This window comes from Mytilus edulis, chromosome 10 (genome assembly GCF_963676685.1).
Source record: "Mytilus edulis chromosome 10, xbMytEdul2.2, whole genome shotgun sequence".
NCBI classification, from domain to species: domain Eukaryota; kingdom Metazoa; phylum Mollusca; class Bivalvia; order Mytilida; family Mytilidae; genus Mytilus; species Mytilus edulis.
Window position 1 is genome coordinate 54,731,557 of NC_092353.1, and position 26,765 is coordinate 54,758,321.

A 26,765-nucleotide genomic window follows, 5' to 3' on the forward strand; every position below is an offset into this window, starting at 1 on the left:
ATTTTTAATTACAGCACTTAATACACTTCGTATGAGTTTTTATTTGATCCAATGTATCGAATAATGTTCTTAATTATACATTAATGCTGAGACTAACTGCACAGAGTTTAATAGCACTAGTCTCTGATTAATGATAGAAATGTTTAACGACCACTATAATTTGGGTGTGGATGGGTTTTACAGAATAGAGTAAAATAAACAAAAAATAATGAATTGAGAGATTTGAGCCAAAACAAATTATGTAAGAGAATAATCAGGAACAAAACAGTAAAGAAGAACTTAAAAAAAATAGATATGTGTTGTTTTAAGTCTCCAAGTTGTGGTACTCCGGCGCTTTTAAAGTTACCAGTATCCGTCCCAAAGGCGTAATCTGATCATTTTAACTGTTGTAGAAAGTTTTGTAAGCAGGAAATTTATAAAAATGACAATTTTTCGAGATGAGTGACTTATAAACTTAGTGATGTATTTTATTCCTCACTCTAAGTTTGTTTTCAGATCCAGCTGCATCAATCCAGATCCAACAGGCTACTTTTTCATCAAGCTGTATAACCAGTTACACGGTGAGCTATATATTGATCTATTGCGATATATACGGTGTCAGTAAATTAAACCCATGTCAGACAAGTTTATGATTGTGTTTTTTACATAAATTTGTAAATTGAACCTTAACAAGTTATCAAAGGTTTATAATTTGATACACCAGATGCGCGTTTGGTCTACATAAGACTCATCAGTGACGCTCAGATCAAAATTAATTAGAAAGCCAAACAAGTAAAAAGTTGAAGAGCATTGAGGACCCAAAATTCCAAAAAGTTGTGCCAAATACATCTACGGTAATCTTTGCATGTGATAAGATTATTCTTAGTATTTCGAATAATTCCTACTTTTTCATACTTTTTCAAATATTGAGTTTATAAAAGTGACCATATAACTGATATTCATGTCAACACCGAAAATATGTTATTTTGTATTGTATTGCACTGTATTGTATATAATTTTATCGCTATTTTGTGCATTTTTCCCTTGATCTTTTTTTGTTACTCGCTTGAGATGGAAAATTATCGCTAGAAACTAAGGAGGCACGTGGCGTTGCTAATGAAATTGACATGAAATTGACAACGTCGTCATAGGTAAAATAGCGATAAACAGATTATCGGTTATCTCAACTCGATTGTTTTCTCGCTTTCACTGTCCCGGCTTAAGCGAGAAAATCAATCTAGTTGAGATGATCAACGATTATCTATAAGTAGCTCTGTTAGTTTTTATTGCTTGACCCTTATGGGTGTAATTTTGCAATAGAGATTATTGATCAAAGTAAATTCAATACGAAACGAGAGACCGAACATATCGTTTTAATAATTCACAAACAAACCGTGAACGAATTTATCTTACCAGCGACTTTCGGGATCGAATTTCATGTAGTTGTCATAAAAATAAAATAAAATATAGTTTACGGTTGTTGCTATAGTAATGTTATGAGTCATTAACGCAATACAAGGTTTGTGGTTTACTATAACAGTGACCAATGTACTTGAGACAAGTCATAACAATGGCATCCACAAGCGAATGGCATAAACAAAGACACGTGTTTTGGTTGAGTTAGTTTATTGTCTTATCTATTGACAAACAAAATCATAAAAAAAAATAATAATAAGAGAACATGTGGATATACATTTATTTAATGTGGCAACCACCTTACAATACTAATATACTATCTTATACGCTGATACATTGTAACTATGAAATTATGAAATTGAAAACAAAATATATTATTGTGATTTCGGGGCCTTTTATAGATGACTGTGTGGTATTGGCTTTGTTCATTGTTTAAAGCTGTTCGGTCTGTAGTGTAGAGTTTTCTCATTGGAAATCATACCACATCTTCTTTTCTGTATATAACTAAGGAAGATGTGATATGATTGCCAATAAGACAACAGTTCTGACGTAGAGGTTAGCAACTTAATGTCACCACATGTCAGCAAATAAGCAAATCTCAGACCGCAAAGATAGCTATAAAAGATCTCGAAATGACAAATGTCTAACAATTCAAACGAGAAAACTAACTGCCTGTTTATGTACAAAATAATAAACGAAAAACAGATATAATGTACAACAACAAATGGAAATCACTGAATAACAGGTTCCTGACTTAGGAAAGACACATACGCATGGCGAGGTTAAACATGTGTACAGTCACCAAACCCTCCCATAACTTACATTGTCGTGTTATTAGTTTTCGTAGTCCGAGATTCTGATCTTTTTGCAGAATGTTTCCCATTACGGATCATATGCAGCACGCGTCTGTTACATAGAGATGCCACCGTCAAGAAGAAACCCTGAAGTCCATTTATAATACCATTTACGTACGATAAAGCAATAGCGTCCACATTTGATGAAATAATACCAATTATCCATGATAACCCTAGAATAGAACACAACTTGAAGTAAACCCCACACGTTATCCTGTTCTTGTTATTAACTGTAGCTATAGACGATGATCTCCTTGCTAATTCTATTTGGATTGATATTAGCAAGAAGCAAACAAGACTATAAGCGAGAGCCACACTTACCGGGATGGTATGAAAGAACAATTTCCCTTCCGGTTTAGATATCCAGCATGAACCGCCATCTTTTCCGTACCCTATATAATTCATCTGGTAGTCTAAAACCCCACATACAACTACAATAACAAATGGAAGAGCAAAGGCAAATAAACGGTATCTATTGTGTCGCTTTACTTCAGCTTTTTTGTCCTGACTTATGTTTCCCGACATGTTAATCATTCGTTTGGCGATATCAGTCGAAATAACAACAGTCCAACTAAAGACGCATAACCAAACAAAATGTTCACAAAGTGAAACAAAGGGAAGAATTTTGTGTGGCACATTGACATACCTACAAACAAGGAAAATCCCTTGAGCCAAAAATAAACACACTGAAAAGTTGACAATATTCTTACCATGTAAATTTCTCAAGCCCTTAATAGACATGTGGCACGTGATCATTATCACAAGAGATATAAGGGATACAATCAAACAGGCATCTGTAATTGTGTTAATCAAATTATTAATAGAAGAGCCAATATCTTTCTGACAAACGTACAACGTATTGTTTCGAATAAAGAATTGTGTTGATTCAACTGTTTTGTGTCCTGGAACTACTAGGGTGCCATTTGAATAAACGAATTCATCATTGTTATATGTAATTAACGTTGAACACGTGATTGGTGTAGATGTGTTCTCTGCACACAGAAATAGAGTTTCATTTTGAATGAAATAGTTGTCAGTTTCGGTCTTTTGACCAAATATGGTTATAGTATCATTTGAAATTTCAAATGTATTAGATGTATATTTAAGATATCGAGAACATGGCAATGGTTCATTAATCTTTCCACAGTATGCTAAAGATTCTACCTCATTGTCAAATAGAGATATCGAAAACCAAGTGTAAAATAAATCAATTGCTTCCTTATTCGGAAGTATTCCTATAACACGGTTGTGTGTTTCGTCAAAATCTACATCTATATTTGAAAGTTGGACTAAAGTAGAATTCTGACATCCAACTAAGGATGTGCCATTGTCAAAATTTTCCAATGAAACTTTTATGTATGAACTACTTTCAACTTCGAGTTTTTTAAGATCTTCTGTGATGTTATAAAAACTAACTGCACTTCTTAAACTAAACCGAATGTAAATTTTATCTTTAAATTTAGTCTTAATTTTTTGTACTTCTATGTTTGGAACTAACTGCTTTATTTTCTCAATAGCATTTTCAGCAAGTTGAAAAAATATTTCAAAAACAGCTGATACTTCATTGTCTGGAACAATAGACGTGTTAACCACGATTCCCAATCGAAAGGTCGAACTTACCGGAATATTATTTGCTGTAAGTACAGAAGTTTTTGACAAACACCTGGATTTTGTTAGTTCGTATCCCTTAGGACAGATAATTTGCTGACATGACATGGAGATGAAGTCAAAGATTTTACCTTCAGCGCAATTGATTTTAAAAAGATTTCCCAATTGTTCTGGTGCTAAACCACTTTTATCATATGCAAAAAAAATATCCAGTCCTGGATAATTTGGTCTTTTATCAAATGGGTGCAACCCTCCCTTGTATTCACAGTCAAAGATGATGTCTGTCATATTGACGTCATAGCAGACAAAACAATGTTGGTTTTTGTATGTTGTATCATAAACGTTTACTGGCTCGACGTAAGCAGAGCATAAAACATCGGCATCGGCAACAGGTCTTTGCGATTTGTTATCTTTGCATGTGACATACTGTTCGTGAGAACAGGTGTGAGGTATTGGCCCACTTAAAGGTGGGAATTTTTTAACATAACATTCCTCTTTTTCTAACTGAGTAACATTTGTACCTTCTGGACAATGAAGAGAGGCTTTCCAGAAAGATACATCGGTGATCGTGTAACCATGGCAATATGCGCAAAATAAGTTACGAAACGTTATCTGACTGTCTCGTGAAAAAATAATAAATACTGGTATATCCCAGAGGTCAATGTCTAGACATTTTGTCAGTATGAAATAGTTATCAAAATCCTGCGGACAATGGTCTACAACCATATATTCGGGCCATCCAATTGCAACATTGTGACAGTTTCCATATTCAGCAAACATTTCAGCTTCTTTCGTTTTGGAATTGTCATATCCTAAACTTTGAAAGGCATCAGTTGTATTGAGTGCTATTTCAACAATATCTTGATCAATGTAAGCATGAAAGAATTCTTTATATATAATTTGACAACAATCACCAAACAGAAGGCAAAAGTGATCACATGAACATCGATTACTAGAACAGGGTAACCGTTCACAAAATTGTTCCTCTGACTCAGGAGATGTTGTGTATGTTTCTCTTTCTCTGAATTGATCAAAGTCAATTCTCACTTTATCCTCCAACTTCTCATCTGTCGGAGTACTGAAACGCTCCATGGATATTAAAAATGATGAAACATCTGTTTTGTCGGAAACCTTTGATGTCATTTCATCTTCAGGTCCGTTTGAAAATAATTTTGTGTATGTTTCTCTTTCTTTGAATTGATCAACGTCAATCCTCACTTCGTCCTCTATTTTTTCTTCTGTCGGGGAACTGAAATGCCCCGTGGATATTAAAAAGGATGAAACATATGTCCTGTCTAAAACGGTTGATCTTATTTCATCGTCAGGTCCGTTTGAAAATAATTTTGTTTCAGGTGTAGTATCAGATTGACTTAATTCTGAATTTAAACTACGGAATATTTCTGTTTCTTTGTGATTTGCTTTTAAAGTCGTTTTTACCGTTTCATACAACAGCATTCTATTTTCTTTCTCCAATTCATTTGCACTATTCATTTTCCTTGTTGATTTAATTTTTAGAAAAGGGACTTGGTCGTCGATTTTTGTTTCGGTATTTTGTTGTTCTGTTGTGGTTTTCTGCTCAAAATCAGATAATGGTGAAATGTGATTTGTGTACCAACTAGCATCTAGAATATAAACAATAACAATTATTAAGGTGATAATTACGAATTATATAGTGCAATACCCCAGTCGCATAAGGTAATGCCATTTTGATTTCCCGAGACGGGGGGAGAACCAGAATTTTATTTTTTAAGGTCATATCTCTTCTTTTGCAATTTTTTTTCTACTTTTGTAAAACTATGTTGGGCAAATAATTCATTTTCATCCAGATTTTGGCAAAACTTTTCTTACACAATGCAGGTCAGAATACTTATTTTCAAAATGATATCGACCCTCTTTCTTCTCCGATTATTAAATGGTCGTCCGAATTTATTAATTATTCCTCACCTCATGGGCAAAGGACTCGTTTTCTTAGAATAAAAAAACAATTATGGATTTTCAGTGCCATTAATCAAAAGAAAAAAGTAAAATAACAAAAATACCTAACTCCGACGAAAATTCTAAACGGAAAGTCACTAGGCAGATTTGCAAATTCAAAAGCTCAAACACAACAAACGAATGGATAACAACTGTCATATTCCTGACTTGGTACAGGCAATTTACTCTATCAAAATAAACTGACATTCAAAGTGATATTAGAAAAACCCATACCTGCATGGGCAAAAATAGGAATAAAACATACAGTAGGTTTATATACGAATACAATTAGTTTTTTTTGTTGCGACAACAATAGTCAGGACGTCCAAAACACCAATACAGGTATCAAACAAAACTGGGGGAATCGCATGCTTTTCAAGAGGCATGGCCTGTGTGTTGGCAGAGTAAACGTCTCGTGCTTTACATACATCTTCTTCATTTTATTTAAGGTATTTGTAAATGAATCCGAAACCAAATAAAAAGTCTTACAGTTTCCATTATGTATACATTAATTCAGTTTTGACTGACAGTATACAAAAGAGACCGTGTATATTTACACCAAACACGTTAGACCATTTTTCATTTTTCAATATTAAAAGTCAAATTGAAAAATTTTCCACGTTAGATCATTTTTCGTTTTTCTATATTTAGAATCAAAAAGAAAAATGCTACGGTAAGCCATTCTAATATTTGCTTTTTAGAATGAGATTGAAATATGATTGTTTTTCTAAATCAAGCAGATGAAAATGCTTTAGTGTTTTCAAACTGTTGAAAAATCAAATAATTTTAAACACCAACTTATTTTTTATTTTAATATCCTCGTGAAATCAAAAAAGTAATCTCTTAAAAATTACAAATTTTAAATCTTACTAAGAAATAATTTTTATAAAGTGACTTTTGTTACATTTTTCAAACCAATACACTTTCAAAGTTTCAAAGCAATTTGCAAAATCTACTTTTCATTTTAAAATGACAAATGCTTGGTGTAAATGTACACGGACGCAAAAGTAGCATTATTTGCAATAAAAATAAAAATTCTTTGCACTCAAAGTAAAATAGTGACAGGTTGAGTCAGCTATTAAACCAGGATTAATGCACCATATCTACATAAGCTCATGTCTGTACCAAGTCAGGAATATGACAGTTGTTAACCATTCGTTTAGTGTGTTTGATTTTGCCATTTAATGAAGGACTTTCAGATATGGGTTATTTTGTTATCTTACTTTTGAATCAAAGCTATGTATAGTTGATACAGATGCATATATTTTGTTTTCGGATAAAAAAAAATCCAATTCATTTACGTTATAAAAATACTATTTATAAAGTTGATAAGTTTTAAAGAGATTCGTTTTTCATTTATACTGGTGAAAACAGATTAGTGTGGTTCTAAAAACACTTTCACGTTTTATCATCAAATTTTATCAATATAATGGGCAGGTGTTTATGTTACTATCAACAACTGTCACAAAAAAAGTAAAATATACCTCCAAAAAAATACCGATTGCCAAGGAATATTCATAACGAAAATTCCCTTATCAAACAGAATAATCCACAGCACAAACACACTAAAGGAATGCATACAAATATCATATTTTTGAATTGGTACTCAGATTTCCGTGTGTAGAAAATGGTGAATTAAACCTGGTTTTATAGATTGTTTAACCTTTCACTTGTATGACAGTCGCAGCATTCCATTATATTGACAACAATTGGTGAGCAAAACAAGCATAATAGGTAGAAATGTAAAAAAAAAATTGAGTACAGCAGTCAGCATTGTGTTATAAGTGGGAGATTTAAGCTAGCTATAAAACCGGGTTTATACACCCATTTATTCGGAAAAAAGCCTGTGCCAAGTCAGGAATACACTCTTCATACTGGTTGATAGAGTTTGATTTTGTCATCTTTAATGGACTTCCCCTTTTGAATTTACCTAGGAGTTCAGTATTTTTGCATTACTTTTGTATTTCTTTAAATTTGTGGTAAATGCTAAGAATACTGTACTTAAAGGTTGTGAATGAATGGTGACTTTTAATATATAAGAACATTAAAATGTTGAAGCTTTTAAACTAAGGGTTCTTAAAAGTAAATTTTAGTCATTATCTCGGCAATTATACGGAGTAGGTGATTCTCTTTGTTAAAGATTTAATTTTTATCGGTTTTAAAGTTAATAGCAGATTTTTGATAGAATCAGTTATGTCTATTTTGCCTTTATCTCGGTTTGGCGCGTTTTAGGGCTCGAAAATTGAAAGACACTTTTCTAATGTTACAAATATCGTTAACTATTTTAAAACGCAGATTAAAACAAATGTCGTTATTTTTAATATAATTATAATAATTGTAGAAAAAAAAACTGGAATAAGAACGGGTCAATAAGTAGACATGTTACGAAAAGGTTTATTCACGACGCTGAGGTTGACAAATTACACTTTAAATGTAGGGACTGTGTCAAAACACAAAAGATATTACAAATTGAACCTGCGTATATAACTGCATTGATACTTTTGGAGGCAATTCAGCCGTATCATCATCGACCGACGTATGGAACGAATATTCAGAAACATTTTTACCATAAGAAATAGATATTAATAAATTCCGTAATATTTTTAAGAAACTCTAATGCAAAAAGGGGGAGGAGGAAGCGGTCATGTAAATGCAACGGAGACACGGGGTACATTTGTGTGAAATATTTCGGAGAGCCCTTGCACAATTGATAGACCTTGCTATTAATCTTTTTTAGTATTACAATCTGCTTTATACCTGCTCGTGAATATATATGTAACGGTCATTTTTATATAGTTATGAAAAGCAAACAAAGAAGTGTATGTATTTTGATCCAGTTGTTTGCCATCTAAATTTTTATGTAACGGGATCTGTTGTAAAACACCTTAACACGATTTTTATACAATTTCAACTTGAAACATGTTGCATTCTAGAAAATTTATACTCCCGGTAACATTGCTTCGAGGGCATGTATTTTCTTCCTTTATTTCCTTCCAACTTTGCCTTAATTTAAACAGTTTCAGCTCAATTTGTATTTTCTTTAAAAGTCGTTTGTGATTGATTGATTATTGGTTGCATAACGTCCAGTGGCAAATATTTAATGCCTTTTCAGAACGATAAGAGATTTGTGTAAAATATGACTCACTACTCACCAGTTGAACATTCCTGCAGAGTTTCAAAAGCATTAAATAATGACTTTGCATTTACACCTTAACACCACCTTATGTAGCTATTTTGTATTTTATAAATTCCGGGAAAGTTTTGTTGAAATTCGCCAAAAAAATTATTATGGCGTTTTTATAAATATGTACCTATTACTACTCTACGGAGGTACCAGTTGGTTTTTTTTAGGGAGAGGGAGGTGTCTAGGACTAGATTTGAAAAAGGCATCAACTTAGAGCTAAACCACGAGCAGAAAGAAGAAAATGTATAACAAAAAAATGCGTATATCACAGTGGCGGGTATATGTCGAACACGATATAAGGCGCTTCAAAACTTTCAGAGTCATTGGAAGCTAAGCTTATGGAGACATCCGAGAGAAAAAAATCAATCAGACTGTAGAGCGCGCTAGCGTTGTGCGGGATTAGTATAGCGAATTGAACTTTTTTTCAGGAACTGTAATACAACAATAAAACTACTATCTAACTGGCTTACTATGTATACATTATCAATCGAATGAACTTGTATAACTCTCAAACCCCCGGTTTTTTCTAGCCCACCCACTCTTGCACGCGTACACCGTTCATGTCGTATGATAGCCAACAATATCACAAAAGCAATTGTCATAATAATATTAGGATGTTAAATAATGATGTTCTACATAAATGTGATTTGAATTCACAAACACACATGATTTAATATTTATCTATTATCAATGTTTTGACACCGTCCCCAAATCTAAAGTGTAATTTGTCAACCTCAGCGTCGAGAATATACCTTTTCGTAACATGTCTATTAGTAAACTACTTAATTTCCTAACCTTTGTTTGGAAATAATTGTTCGATGAATATATCGGAAGGGAAATCATTTAGAATCAGACCAAATAGTATTACACTGAAAAGCTATTGTGAACAGTTATACAGGAAGCAACAACAGCAACAAAAATGAGAATTAAAATTATAACAACATTGATACTTATGTTGAAAACATATAATAAACATATAATTATTTTCCCCAAAATTCCCGGGATATACCTTTTAAGAAGAATGTATTTGTATTGGTATGCTGTATAATAATATTTAATACGTTTAGGATAATATGATGGTAATTATGCAAGCATCTAACATATACAGTTTTTATTTTACGCCTAACTATTCTTTAAAGATTCGTAAAAACGAAACAATTAAATAAAATTTAATATGTCCATTTTTTTTCAAATCACCACTGTCTAAAACAAAATGAATGAGACAAAACACACACACACAAACCCACACTATTATAATTTGTATATACCTACCACTAACAACAGTTGCAACAAATATGCAACACAGAAAATGTTGGAAGTCCATGTCTAATTGAACTAGCACTACCTTTGATTAGGTTATAAAGTAAATTAACTCCTCGGTTATTGGTCTTAATACGATAAAAACTGCATGTACAACAAGCCTCCGACCAAAAACAAGAAATAAGGCAATACAGAAATAATCAGGTAATAAGATCTTATTTTACTACCAATTAAAATTTAATAATCATTATCATTTTACAATGCAGAAAACACCTGATATATTCCCATTAACTCTAATAGTAAGTAAATTAAGTTTAATATTTTTTTTTATCATGGTGACATATTATGATATTGTATTTCTGTTGAGTTTTTTTGTTTGTTTATTCTCATATATTGGAAAACGTAAATTTAATAATTAGAAAAAAATATTAAACTAGGATGTTGTATTTCTGATAAGTTTTTATGTTTATTTTGCTCTCATTAATGAATATCTTAAATGAATAAATTGGATTTTGTTCAACCTAGAATGTCTCTTGAATACACAAATATTAATCATACAATATTAAGATTGATCCACTCAAAGAAATAGGTTATGATTTAAATTTTAATTGTATTAGAAAAACTACCCACTCTAAAAAATTCAAAAGGTCGGACGCTGGTGAATATTTGTATTTTCTAAAATTTATAGATGGCATTAGACTGATAACCAGAATACCACGTTTATGCGGGATTTGTGTAGTTCAATTAATAATTGTCTGCGTAGTGTTTTGTGAACTGTTGTTCGTACACAGTTTTTATTCTAATGACCATTGTTTGTCTTCGACTTTTGACTGTATAGAAATTTAATTTCTTCGAATCAACTGATCTGCAATCAAAAAAGGGTGGGATAACACGAAAAACACAATAAAACTATCACTAGAAAAATAAGCAAATTGTGACATAGTTAGTTAATAAATATCCTTTAAGAACGACGCTGAGATTTCCGATCCTAACAAAATAGCCATTTTTTGTTCTTCTTTCGTGGTTTAACCACAACCTTTTCAGTTTAATTTAAGGATGTCCACTATTCTGTTTCAAAATAACAAGCTTTTGAAAACAACTGTTATGAATTGATATTGAGCAAACTACGGAAGTTAATTACAAGTTCGAAAAAATTAATGTTCCGGGTTCTTGTCTTTGAGATACAATCAATTGGAAGTTTCGCGGGAAATTATTCGCTCTAAATTTTACATACATTTAACATTGGCAAGTTTGTTATTTCAACAGCTAAAAAAAACATGCTTTTTAAATGTATTCTATAAACAAGGAAAAGAAAAGAAGGGTAAGCAGGCAAAATTTATATTGACACTACATAATGGATAGATTAGAGCCAGAGGATTCAGAATATCTGACAAGTCAAAAATATGTAAGTCGCAAATATCCATCCTTAAGTTTGAATTGTTTCTATCCACAATCAATTTGTCTTTCACTATGTTTTAACAAGTTATTGATATGCTAAATTAAAAAAAAATAGTATGATCCATTACTACTTAACATAATTCTTTTTTTCTCAAAAATGGGAAAGTATAAGGTTATTTTAAAGCAAAACATAAAGTTTTTGGTGGGATTCATGTTGCTCAGCCTTTACTTTTCGATGTTGTATTTTGTGTACTATTGTTTGTCTTTTGATCTTTATCTTTTTAAGCCATGGCGTTGCCAGTTTGATTGTCCCTCTGGTATCTTTCGCCTATCTTTAATCTTTCAATCCATAAAAAACAAATTATTAGGAATTGGAATCTGTTAAAAAATTAAAACAGCACGTTATACATTTATTTCGAATAAAGCTCTTTTCTGGATTTTCCCTCATCAGGAAATCTAAAGCCGAATGTTTAAAAGCCAAAGAATGTTTTCCAAAATCAATGCCCAATATTGACCTAAATAATAGCCAAATCCAGGGTCACTTTGCTTGAGATAATGAAACCTTAGTTTCTTTATAAATTATGATTATAAACGGACTATCTGTTTGATAACAGATTATAAATATTTTGACACATATAAATTCAACCCCTGCAAAAAGTGTGTTACGATATTTCTTCACTCGTGACAGTAAAAATGTTACTATTTAAAGCGCGGTGGTTCGCTCTCACCCAATATGGAATTTACTGACCCCATATCGTAGTAGGCAACTATCACACCATGTAACTAATTGTATATACATATAGTCATGTCTTCTTTGACTATTAATGACGTTAAAATACTAAATCCCTGTGATGTGTTTTAGTCGATTTTAGTCTCTGATGCATGATTTTTTATTATTTATTGGTTTTGGCTTTTAACTAGCTGTCAGTAACTGCGAGTACTCTCAAATCGTATTTTCTTGTTAATTCGACCTGTTGATACTGTTTATAATGCTTTTTTGTTATTTTTTATTTATATGGATCTTGTCTGTACACCAGCTTTCATTATTTGTAATATCTTCAATTTTTCACTTATTCTTACAACATTTGTATAAACTTCAAGAATATAAAAAAAACGGTTTTTTCCTAAAGTGAACATTGATTGGTTAAATATTTCTCAGTCATGTCCTGTGTTTGAATTTGTTTGTTAGCTTTTTGGTCATGAATGTTTGTCTCTAATATTTAATTAACTGTGCATTTGTATTCAGATATCGCAGATCAAATTTATTCGTTCATTGTTTAATCATACGTTTTTTGATTGAGTTAAGTCTGCCAATTGATATTTTATCGTATGTTTTTCTTTGTTTTGATGTTATGCTATTGTTTCAGAAAAAGGGAGAAGGTTTGGATCCATTAAAATGTTTAATCCCGCTGCAAATGTTTGCACCTGTCGTAAGTCAGGAATCTGATGTACAGTAGTTGTCGTTTGTTTATGTAATATATACGTATTTCTCGTTTCTCGTTTTGTTTATATAGATTAGACCGTTGGTTTTCCCGTTTGAATGGTTTTACACTAGTAATTTTGGGGCCCTTTATAGCTTGTTGTTCGGTGTGAGCCAAGGCTCCGTGTTGAAGGCCGTACTTTAACCTATAATGGTTTACTTTTTAAATTGTTATTTGTATGGAGAGTTGTCTCATTGGCACTCACACCACATCTTCCTATATCTATATACAAAAAAAGGTGACGCCCGACATTAATTTGAGAAGATGTGAAGATATTTCCTTAGGTAACAAGCTGTTGTACGTTCTCTATATACAACAATAATATTAAATTAAAAAGTATGGCCTTTACCAATAATGTTTATTTATATTTACAGTCAATCAGTATTAATGTGTATGATTAATGATTTCAATTACTATACAATTTTTACGAGAGGACAAAAGGATCATTGATATACATTACCGAAAAAAACAGGAATACATTTGTATGCCCCATTTATGGTCATTATGTTTTTCGGTTTGTGCGTTTGTTCGTTCTTTCGTCCGTCCGTCCGTCTGTCTATCCCGTTTTAGTTTAAAGTGTTTGGTCAAGGTAGTTTTTGATGAAGTTGAAGTAAAATCAACATGAAATGTAATGCCAAATTACAGTTTCGATCCCAATTTCAAGGTCCATAAACATAGAAAATTATAGTGCGAGTGGATCATTTGTGTACTATGTTCTTATGCTGGTTGTAAGTAAAATTACAAAGCTTCATTTGTTACCACATATTTGTACAATCTACAGGAGAGTCTAATACAAAACGTTTGTCCTGTTTAGCCTGATTATACAATCACTGTGTAGTCTAAGTTAATATATGAATATATGAATTGTCTACATTCAACAGCCATTCGAAATACTAAGGATGTTCTTATCCCAGACATAGATTACCTAAGCCGTATTTGGCACAACTTTTTGGAATTTTGGATTCTCAATGCTCTTCAAATTTATACTTGTTTGACTTATTAGCTATTTTGATATGAGCGTCAATGATGAGTCTTATGTAGACAAAACGCGCGTCTGGCGTGTCAAATTATAAGCCTGGTACCTTTGATAATTATCAACAGCCATTGATTACTATTATCCCATACATATTCATACCAAGACCACATATGTATCTTTGTTTTACATCTGTTTTCCAATTCATACATTTTATACAATTAAACACCAGCTCGTTATATCACTTACTGTAAACCAACTTATTTTCGCGAGTAAATTTTTTTCGCGACTTTCGCGAGTAGAAAAATAATGCAAATATAAATCGTTGCGAAGATGTAAACCTGGATCTTTCCTTAAGATCAAGTAATTTAGAAAATCGCTAAATTAAATTGCTGCGAAGTAGACTAGAAACGGTAAAACGCGAAATAAAGTATTCGCGAAAATAAGTTAATTTACAGTACTAAATTTCCACCAAAATCTAAGTAATCTATTATCACTGTCATACTGAATGGACATCTACCATATCCGATGTAGACAATAACATATAAGGTCTTATTTTGAAACAAATAATAAAAGTTTAAAACAGTTCAAAAGAACCTTCTCTATGATAGGAAAGTATTACCGTACATAACATTGAACGGATAAAGACGATATTCAGCGATATATTTATCGGCTATACTTGGCAAGAACATATAAAAGAAATAACATTTCCATATTGATGATAAGATATTAATAAAAACAACAGTAGTATACTGCTGTTCAATAGTTATACAAAAGTTGGGCAAAAACAAATCCGGGTCACACACAAAAAACGACTATTAGAGGAAAACAACCGAAACAAAACAAGCGCCAACATACACAAATACTGACTATATGAAAACAACATCCATATTCCTGACTTTGTACAGGAAATTTTTAAGACAAAATGGTGGGTTGAGCTGCAATTGCAATTTTGAAAATACCGCTCACACTTGATTTTCATTTTGTACAAAAATAGTGAAGGCTACCAAGCTTGCGATATATTCTGGGACCTGCAGTTATTTAAAATAATAGTTAACTTTTTCGAAGTGCTAGTAATACAAAACTACAGGAAACTGAAATCCGGACAAAACACACCAAAATATGATCGATTGATTGATTGTTGTTTGCTTAACGTCTATAGATAACTAAGATAGACAATTATATTTATAGCGGTTTTTCGTCTATCTATGCTTGGTAAATATTTCACCCTTTTCTCGTTTATATGATGCCATTTGTTTGAAGTTAAGAGTTTCATTGGTTTTTTTTATTTATTTACTCCTTTTTGCTATTTCACATATTCGATACTATTTTTATTTTCGATTGACAGGATACATTGCAATACCAAACAAAAGCATTTTTGTTTACAAGAAAACAATATGTTATTTGTTTGTGAAAAAAACCCGATTGGTATTTTGTATTTGAACAATTTTTAACAATTTTAATTAAAGATTAGGACAACTTATATTAAATGTAACACTAATTAAGAATGATAAATCACGCTTTAGATAACACACTTTCACGGAAATTACTATACATGATACAGGTCCTCGGATTTATTTAAATGTTTAACATATACAATTTTTATTTTACGCCTAACTATTCTTTAAAGATTCGTAGGAACGAAACAATTAAATAAAAGTTAATATGTCCATTTTTTTCAAATCACCACTGTCTAAAACAAAATGAATGAGACAAAACACACACACACAAACACACACTATTATAATTTGTATACACCTACCACTAACAACAGTTGCAACAAATATGCAACACAGAAAATGTTGGAAGTCCATGTCTAATTGAACTAGCACTACCTTTGATTAGGTTATAAAATAAATTAACTCCTCGGTTATTGGTCTTAATACGATAAAAACTGCATGTACAACAAGCCTCCGACCAAAAACAAGAAATAAGGCAATACAGAAATAATCAGGTAATAATATCTTATTTTACTACCAATTAAAATTTAATAATCATTATCATTTTACAATGCAGAAAACACCTGATATATTCCCATTAAACTCTAATAGTAAGTAAATTAAGTTTAATATTTTTATTATGATATTGTATTTCTGATGAGTTTTTTTGTTTGTTTATTCTCATATATTGGAAAAAGTAAATTTAATAATTAGAAAAAAATATTCAACTAGGATGTTGTATTTCTGGTGAGTTTTTATGTTTATTTTGCTCTCATTAATGAATATCTTAAATGAATAAATGGGATTTTGTTCAACCTAGAATGTCTCTTGAATACACAAATATTAATCATACAATATTAAGATTGATCCACTCAAAGAAATAGGTTATGATTTAAATTTTAATTGTATTAGAAAAACTACCCACTCTAAAAATTAAAAAGGTCGGACGCTGGTTATTATTTGTATTTTCTAAAATTTACAGATGGCATTAGACTGATAACCAGAATACCACGTTTATGCGGGATTTGTGTAGTTCAATTAATAATTGTCTGCGTAGTGTTTTGTGAACTGTTGTTTGTACACAGTTTTTATTCTAATGACCATTGTTTGTCTTCGACTTTTGACTGTATAGAAATTTAATTTCTTCGAATCAACTGATCTGCAATCAAAAAAGGGTGGGATAACACGAAAAACACAATAAAACTTTCACAAACTATTACTAGAAAAATAAGCAAATTGTGACATAGTTAGTTAATAATATCCTTTAAGAACGACGCTGAGATTTCCGATCCTAAAAAAATAGCCATTTTTTGTTCTTCTTTGGTGGTTTAACCACAACCTTTTCAGTTTAATTTAAGGATGTCCACTATTCTGTTTCAAAATAACAAGCTTTTGAAAACATCTGTTATGAATTGATATTGAGCAAACTACGGAAGTTAATTACAAGTCCGAAAAAAATTAATGTTCCGTGTTCTTGTCTTTGAGATACAATCAATTGAAAGTTTCGCGGGAAATTATTCGCTCTAAATTTTACATACATTTAACATTGCCAAGTTTGTTATTTCAACAGCTATAAAAAAAAAAAAACATGCTCTTTTAAGTGTATTCTATAAATAAGGAAAAGAAAAGAAGGGTAAGCAGGCAAAATTTATATTGACACTACAAAATGGATAGATTAGAGCCAGAGGATTCAGAATATCTGACAAGTCAAAAATATATAAGTCGCAAATATCCATCCTTAAGTTTGAATTGTTTCTATCCACAATCAATTTGTCTTTCACTATGTTTTAACAAGTTATTGATATGCTAAATTAAACAAAAATAGTATGATCCATTACTACTTAACATAATTCTTTTTTTCTCAAAAATGGGAAAGTATAAGGTTATTTTAAAGCTAAACAGAAAGTTTTTGGTGGGATTCATGTTGCTCAGCCTTTACTTACTTTCGATGTTGTATTTTGTGTACTATTGTTTGTCTTTTGATCTTTATCTTTTTAAGCCATGTCGTTGCCAGTTTGATTGTCCCTCTGGTATCTTTCGCCTATATTTAATCTTTCAATCCATAAAAAAACAAATTATTAGGAATTGGAATCTGTCAAAAAATTAAAACAGCACGTTATACATTTAATGCGAACAAAGCTCTTTTCTGGATTTTCCCTCATCAGGAAATCTAAAGCCGTTTGTTAAAAGCCAAAGAATGTTTTCCAAAATCAATGCACAATAAGGACCTAAATAATAGCTAAATCCAGGGTCACTTTGCTTGAGATAATGAAACCTTAGTTTCTTTATAAATTATGATTATAAACGGACTGTCTGTTTGATAACAGATAATAAATAATTTGACACATATAAATTCCACCCCTGCAACAAGTGTGTTGTTTGATAACAGATTATAAATAATTTGACACATATAAATTCCACCCCTGCAACAAGTGTGTTACGATATTTCTTCACTCGTGACAGTAAAAAATGTTACTATTTAAAGCGCGGTGGTTCGCTCTCACCCAATATGGAATTTACTGACCCCATATATATCGTAGTAGGCAACTATCACACCATGTAACTAATTATATATACATATACAAAAAAAGGTGACGCCCGACATTAATTTGAGAAGATGTGAAGATATTTCCTTAGGTAACAAGCTGTTGTACGTTCTCTGTATACAACAATAATATTAAATTAAAAAGTATGGCCTTTACCAATAATGTTTATTTATATTTACAGTCAATCAGTATTAATGTGTATGATTAATGATTTCAATTACTATACAATTTTTACAAGAGGACAAAAGGATCATTGATATACATTACCGAAAAAAACAGGAATACATTTGTATGCCACATTTATGGTCATTATGTTTTTCGGTCCGTGCGTTTGTTCGTTCTTTCGTCCGTCCGTCCGTCTGTCTATCCCGCTTTAGTTTAAAGTGTTTGGTCAAGGTAGTTTTTGATGAAGTTGAAGTAAAATCAACATGAAATGTAATGCCAAATTAGAGTTTCGAGTCACAAAAAACAACTATTAGAGGAAAACAACCTAAACAAAACAAGCTCCAACATACACAAATACTGACTATATGAAAACAACATCCATATTCCTGACTTTGTACTGGAAAATTTTAAGACAAAATGGTGGGTTGAGCTGCAATTGCAATTTTGAAAATACCGCTTACACTTGATTTTCATTTTGTACAAAAATAGTGAAGGCTACCAAGCTTGCGATATATTCTGGGACTTGCAGTTATTTAAAATAATAGTTAACTTTTTCGAAGTGCTAGTAATACAAAACTACAGGAAACTGAAATCCGGACAAAACACACCAAAATATGATCGATTGATTGATTGTTGTTTGCTTTACGTCTAGAGATAACTAAGATAGACAATTATACTTATAGCGGTTTTTCGTCTATCTATGCTTGGTAAATATTTCCCCCTTTTCTCGTTTATATGATGCCATTTGTTTGAAGTTAAGAGTTTCATTGGTTTTTTTTTTTTATTTATTTACTCCTTTTTGCTATTTCACATATTCGATACTATTTTTATTTTCGATTGACAGGATACATTGCAATACCAAACAAAAGCATTTTTGTTTACAAGTAAAAAATGTGTTATTTGATTGTGAAAAAAAACCCGATTGGTATTTTGTATTTGAACAATTTTTAACAATTTTAATCAAAGATTAGGACAACTTATATTAAATGTAACACTAAATAAGAATGATAAATCACGCTTTAGATAACACACTTTTACGGAAATTACTAAACATGATACAGGTCGTCGGGTTTATTTAAATGTTTAAATATATATAAATACTTTTTGTCACATATAAACACATGCATTGTTTACAAACTGGCACTTAAGCGGTCACGTTCATAAATGAAAAATGGAGGAAGAGTTTTGTTTTCGTAATGGCGTGTTACATATAGAAAATGTCAGCGTTCAAGATATAATTCCAATATCACATGAGGATTCTGAACCTGTTTATGTATTCAGTAAGCAAAAGATATTATCGAATATAAGGAACTATAAAAAAGAACTAAACAAACAATCTTTTCCATGGACATTAAATTTTTCAATGAAAGCAAATGGCAATCCGTCAATTCTTCAAATTTTCAAGGAAAATGGGTGTTCTCTTACTTTAGTTAGCGGTTTGGAATTGAAAACGGCTTTAGAACTAAAATTTCCGACAGAAGATTTGGTGTTTAACGGAAATGGAAAACAAAATTGGGAGATTGATTTAGCCATTCAAAATGGAGTGTTATTGAATATTGACAGTGTATTCAATCTGCAACAAACGGTTAGCGCTTGCAAACGAGCAAATAAACCAGCTAGAGTTCTATTGAGAGTGAATCCTGATATCGAGGTTGACGTACACGAGCATGTGATAACGGGGAAGATTGGGTCAAAATTTGGAGTAGACGAAACTGCATTCGACGAAGTAGTTACCATTCTACAAAATGAACAATTGCTGACGCTTGTTGGCCTGCACAGCCATCTTGGATCCACTATAGATGATGTGGCAGTTATTGCAGAGAGTGCTGAAAAGGTTTCAAAAATATTTAGAAATTTAAAAGCAAAAGGGTTTAGTTCCATGAAGTATATTAATATAGGAGGAGGGCTTGGCATCTCGTATCGAAAGAAGGAATTAGAAACCCTAGCTTGGAAGAACATAGCAGAAAGTCGCAAGCATAAACTTGAGAATGTGTTTAACGAAATATCGTCTCATAGTGATTTTCAATCCATCTTAACGGATTTCAAATCTAACAAAATTTCAGCATCGCAGTTTGAAGAATTGATAGGAAACATTTGTAAAGAAGATAATCCCCAAACTGTTGAAAAACTGGAAAAGACCCTTGGAGTCAGAGGTATTATGCCGACTCCAGCTGATTTGATACAAAGAATAAAACCATATATTGACGACGATGCGCACCTAATTATTGAACCAGGACGTTCCTTAATAGGCAATGCTGCCATTTTATTATGTCGTACATTGGGCTGTAAAGAAAGTGGTGACAAAAGCTTTTTAGTCGTGAACGGTTCAATGAACGAGGTTATCCGACCTAGTCTTTATAATGCATATCACCATATCGAATTGGCAGAACCGACAGATAGCGACAAGAAGATTTATGATGTTGTGGGCCCAGTTTGTGAAAGTGGCGACTTTCTCGGTAAGAACAGACTGTTGTCGACACCACATGTGAACTGTTTACTGGCAGTATTTGACACTGGTGCATATTGTGGCAGTATGTCAATGACTTACAACATGAGACCACGAGCAGCTGAAATTATGGTCGATAACGATACCGTTAAAGTAATCCGACGTGCCGACACATACGAATATTTGATGAAACCCTACAGGATATGAAAATCTCAACGTGATTCATTTTTACCGTTTAGGACTACATTTTCTTGCTTTTACAAGTCAATCAACGAACCTTTTTTAAATTAAGAAAGTTTTAGGTCTAAGATTTTTTTCTTATTAATTTGTTCTCAATAACCTTTAAGAGATATATAAAACGGACTTTATAATTAAAGCTTACAACATGAATTCATCGTGAATGGTTTTTATTTTTATAAATTTGGAAGTAACACATGTGATTTGATGCAAATCAACTTTAGATTGTCCATTGGATTTGAAAAAAAAAAATTATTGCCATTTCTTTCGTTTAAACTATTACTTGTTATATAGCCAAAGTGTTATAGAAAACAAATATCATAAGTAAAAAGATACAAAATCGTTTGAGAAGAGAGGCGGAAGATACCAAAGTGAGCTTACCCTTCCGGAGCACCTAAGATCACCCCTAGTTTTTTGGTGGGGTTCGTGCTGTTTATTCTTTGGTTTTCTATGTTGTGTCATGTGTGCTGTTTGTCTTTTCATTTTTAGCCATGGCGTTGTCAGTTTGTTTTAGATTTATGAGTTTGACTGTCCCTTTGGCATCTTTCGTCCCTCTTTCACACTCATTGTAAGTCGCTGACAAACGACGTCATGGCAAAAAACGACGAAAAAACACAAGCATAGAAAACAGTGACCAACATAAACCATAAGATAAAAAAAGTAGGTAGCGTTGTAATCTATTCGTCGACATCCCATTATGATTATGATACTTTGAACTCCATTCATCGACTTTGTATCATTCAAAGAGGGACGAAAGATACCAAAGGGACAGTCAAACTCATAAATCAAAAACAAACTGACAACGCCATGGCGAAAAATGAAAAGGACAAACAAACAACAGCACACACCACACAACATAGAAAACTAAAGAATAAACAACACGAACCCCACCAAAAAACATGGGGTGATCTCAGGTGCTCCGGAAGGGTAAGCAGATCCTGCTCCACATGTGTCACCCGTCGTGTTGCTTATGTGATAACAAATCCGGTAAATAGTCTAATTCGGTAGGTCACATTCATGAAAGGGAATGGGGTTGTAGTTACGACGTAAGGAACATATCCGATATCATTTGTGAAACGGTTATTCCATAACTGTAAACCAACTTGTGATGGCGTCCGTAAAATTTACGCAGGGATGATTTCAACTTCACCATTTGGAACTCTTGGTTTAATAGCTTCCTTGTGAGCAGCAACCCTCTATCAAGAAAATCATGATAGGAAATGCAAGCACGGGAATAACGTATCAGTTGGGAGATATATACCCCGTATGCAGGTGCTGCTGAAATGTTGCTACTTAGAAATGGAAAGTTCACAATTGGAAAGCTGAAATCATCTCTTTTGTCGTAAAGTTTTGTTTTCAACCGACCCTCATTGTCAATTTCTAGATGTAAGTCAAGATATGAAGCCGACTTAACTGTATCTGTAGTATCCTTTATCTCTAGCTCGATTGGATAGATGCGTTCCACATAATCACCAAATTTTGAATTATTTAGTGAAAGAACATCATCTATGTAGCGAAAAGTAGAGTTAAAGGATATTGCTAACTTCTTATCTTTCTTCCTAAGAAGTTCCTGCATGAAGTCAGCCTCATAATAATAAAGAAACAAGTCGGCAAGTAGAGGGGCACAGTTTGTTCCCATTGGAATGCCGACAGTCTGTTGAAAAACACGTCCTCCGAACGTAACAAATATGTTGTCAATCAAGAAATCAAGCATCTTGATAATATCATTTTCAGAGAATTTTTTGTTCGAATCAGAGTGATCCTTTACAAAGTAGGATTTATCCCTCCCTAAGACAAGATACTTGTATCTACGTTGGCCATTCTTTTTAACGAAGCAAAGCAATACCAACTGTTTCAATTTGTCTTTTAGTTTGGAATGTGGAATAATAGTGTAAAGAGTAGAAAAGTCAAATGTTTTAATACTGTTACACGATGAAAGAGAGTTAGATTGTATGTACTCTAAAAGATCTTTGGAATTTTTAAGTATCCACATCTGATTCACGCCCCCTCTAGAATAGGCAGTTTCACAATAACTGTGAAGCCCGTCTTTGATTGCTCATAAAATAGATGTTAATAATTTCGAAAGAGGTTTCGTGGAGCACTTGGAAGACCCAGCAATATACCGTTGTTTGTCAGGACACTTATGTAGTTTAGGTATCCAATATAGTGATGGCAGATCAACCTTGAACACCTTTATAACATTGGCAATCATGTGTTTTTCATACCCAAAAATGCATGCCAACTAGACATTTAACACTGAAAACCGTGATATGTAAAAACTAGTATATATATTTCTTCGTCCCGTAAACCTCTTTTGTCGTCAATCATAAGATTAGCTCAATGTTGAAGCAAATCATTTCTGGTGTTGGTGATGTTATTTTCCTTTCGAGTTAATATCATTATATTTGTTTTTTGTTTTGTTTGTGTGTACGTTGTATCACCTGGCCTTGGTTGGGTATTTGTATGGTTAACAAGAACAATTGTATAGAGATTCCAGGGTTCTGGGTGTTTGATTTTAGCGCTGTGTTGAAGACACATTGGTTGCCATCTGCTGTTTTCTGCTGTTTGGTCGGGTTGTTGTCTCTCTGACACATTCCCCATTTCAATTCTCAATTTTATTACGGTCAATTTCTGTATTTTTGTTATGTTTCTGTTTATAACAAACACTTTATCATTCAAAACACTAAGAGTTTTTAACTTACTAGCTGTATATGGCATAACTTTTTGAATTTTCCCATTAAACTTCGTATTTGACTTGGACTCCGTCAATCATAAGGTTGATAATTATTGAGAGACGAAACATAACAAGCTCCTGTAATTTGAGTTTACATTGGGTATAAATATGATTAAATTGAGTGTTTAATTATTTGATTAATAAAGGCAACAGTAGTATACCGTTGTTCGAAAGTCATAAATCGATTGAGAGCAAACAAATCCGGGTTACAAACTAAAACTGAGGTAAACATATCAACTATAAGAGGAAAACAACGAAACAACAGAAACACTTAAATACCGTTGTTCGAAAGTCATAAATCGATTGAGAGCAAACAAATCCGGGTTACAAACTAAAACTGAGGTAAACATATCAACTATAAGAGGAAAACAACGAAACAACAGAAACACTTAAGTGCAACCAAAAACCAAAACTGCAATGTAACACACACAGGAATACATCGGATTTTATCACAAGCTGAGTAAATGCATACTTCAAAACACCATCTATATAGAGATGACTAATAACACTCTCCGAGAAAAAAAATTAAAAATCATCAAACCTAATAAATTAACATATTAAGGTCTAAAAGAGAGAGACCAAAGATACCTTCAAACTCTTTAGTAAGAAAATATGGCCATGGCTAAACAAAAAAAAACCAAACAAACAACATCACACAAAACCCAAAATAGAAAACTGAAGATGTAGAAACACGAAACCCACCAAAACTGTGGTTGATCGCACGTATTCTGGAAGGATAAGCATATCCTGTTCTACATGTGGCACCCATCGTGTTGTTCATATAAGTACAAACTCGGTGAATTGTCTAAATCAGTAAGTTACATTTAAGGAAAAGGAGACGGGATTTCAGTTACAAGATTTCAGATGCATCTGTGACATAGATTTTACATAACGATTAACCAACTCGTGATATTGTCCGTAAAACTTTTTAAATTGAACTCAAGATTTAGTAGTTTCCTTTTGAGCAGCACACTCTATCAGGGAAATCAAAATAGGAAAAACAAGCCAAAGAATGTCGTATCAACCGGGAGATATATACTCCGTATATAGGCGCTGCTGGAATCCATCTACACAGAAATGGAAAGTTTACAATTTGGAAGCTAGAATCATCTCTTGTGTCGAACCGACCCTCGTTGTAGATTTCTAGATGCAAGTCTAGATATGAAGCAAACTTAACTGTATCTATCATACCCTTTATCATTTGGTGGGGTTCGTGTTGTTTATTCTTTAGTTTTCTATGTTGTGTCATGTGTACTATTGTTTTTCTGTTTGTCTTTTTCATTTTTAGCCATGGCGTTGTCAGTTTGTTTTAGATTTATGAGTTTGACTGTCCCTTTGGTATCTTTCGTCCCTCTTTTATCACAAATTCGACTGTATAGATATGTGTAAGAAAGTCAATAATTTTTTATTTTTTAAGTGAGAGAACATCTTCTATATCGTGGAAAGTGAAGTTAAGTTATAGAAAATGCATATGTAAAGGTTTTTCTTGTCGTAGAACACACCGAGGGGTGTCAGGATTGGTCAAATGAAAGACCGACCGTAGGGAGGTCTTTCTTTGAGCAATCCTGACACCCCGAGGTGTGTTTTACGACAAGAAAAACCTTAAAATATGCATTATCGGACTTATATACCGTCAAAAAAATATTATTTTTTATAAAGATTTGCAAAATTTAGAATCCTATTTTACCGACAATACTAAAATGGGATATTCCTTTCTAATGCGTTCAGGTTTTAATACGCCCTACAGCTCATTCAGAATGTGAAATAAAACTCACTAATGAATCTATATATAAACCTTTTAAAAGATATTATCCATACACAATAAAAAAAAATATTATTGTAACTGCATGAAGTAAGACACAAATGTATTGTTACCATCTGATAACGGTGTATGACAAATACAAGACACAGTGTAAGTAATTTATTGTACCACTTAGTTTATGAAAAAGGGGGAGGGGTATGGTTTTTTTTCTATTTGTAATGTCATTTCTATCGCGGAAAAGTGGTTATATTTTTAACAATTTTAAATGAATCGAATGAAAAATTCAGAAAGATTGTTTTTGAAAAGCAATACATTTTATTAACAGATAATCAGGATACAATTATATACCCTCCGCACCCGACCCTTACCTGAGTTACGTTAATGTTATTCAATAGAATATAAGATTATCTTATTAGTTGATAATTTGATAGAGTAAACGGTATACATAAATTTTTAAAAGTTAAGAACTGACACGAAGACTAATATAAATACATGTAGGTCACATAATGATTTCCTATTCAGCGTTTATCGTCCGGAACATTCATGAAATATTTGCCACTGGACGTTAAGCAAGCAACCAAAAATCAATCAACCTATTCAGTGTGACTCAATAAGATTTTCAAAATCTAACACACGAATATGTTAAATCTTGCTTTTTATTTATGAAAGTCTGTATTAAAATTCATCTCACATATATTCGAATGTTTCTTTTATATTTATTGTAGCGATAAATTCACAAAACTTCACGTTATTTGTTTCTTAAAATAAAATGCGGGCAATGAAGGTTTCTTTTACATCTATCATCGATTGAACTTTAAAAAATAAATTGCCAAATCGGCAACAAACAACTATCAGACGAATAAAATTTTGAAGTAAATTATAGATTGCATTTTTATCAAGGAAAATAATTACCTCACACAGGTCATTATTGTATGCCTTTGAAGATATTTCATAGAAACATGGTATCGTCCGGGTTGATTCTGAAAAAGAATGACCTGTCGTTCTTAAAGAAAATAACTCTATATAGGTATATAAATGGTACTGCTCATTTCTTTTCTTTATTCCTAAAAAGTTCTTGTATGAAGTTATCTCCATACGAATAAAGAAACACGTCGGCAAGAAGAGGAGCATAGTTGGTTCCCAAGGGATAGATGATTGTTTATGAAAACACGTCCTCTAAACGTAACAAAATACTGTCAATTAAGAAATCATACATATTGATATCGTTAGTTACAGAGATAGTTTACAGAATAGAGGAACAAAAATGCAAAACGTATCTAGACATGATAATAACTTGGTGCTAAAATAT

At 32.3% G+C, this 26,765-nt stretch overlaps 1 protein-coding gene across 1 annotated transcript; it reads left to right on the forward strand.

The window, feature by feature from the left end:
• The first annotated feature begins 19,407 nt into the window (after nucleotides 1–19,407).
• LOC139491504 (diaminopimelate decarboxylase-like) lies at nucleotides 19,408–21,118 on the forward strand. Its single transcript, XM_071279236.1, has one exon. The coding sequence runs from the start codon at nucleotides 19,449–19,451 to the stop codon at nucleotides 20,928–20,930; it is 1,482 nt and encodes a 493-aa protein (XP_071135337.1). The 5' UTR covers nucleotides 19,408–19,448; the 3' UTR covers nucleotides 20,931–21,118.
• The last annotated feature ends 5,647 nt before the right edge of the window (nucleotides 21,119–26,765 follow it).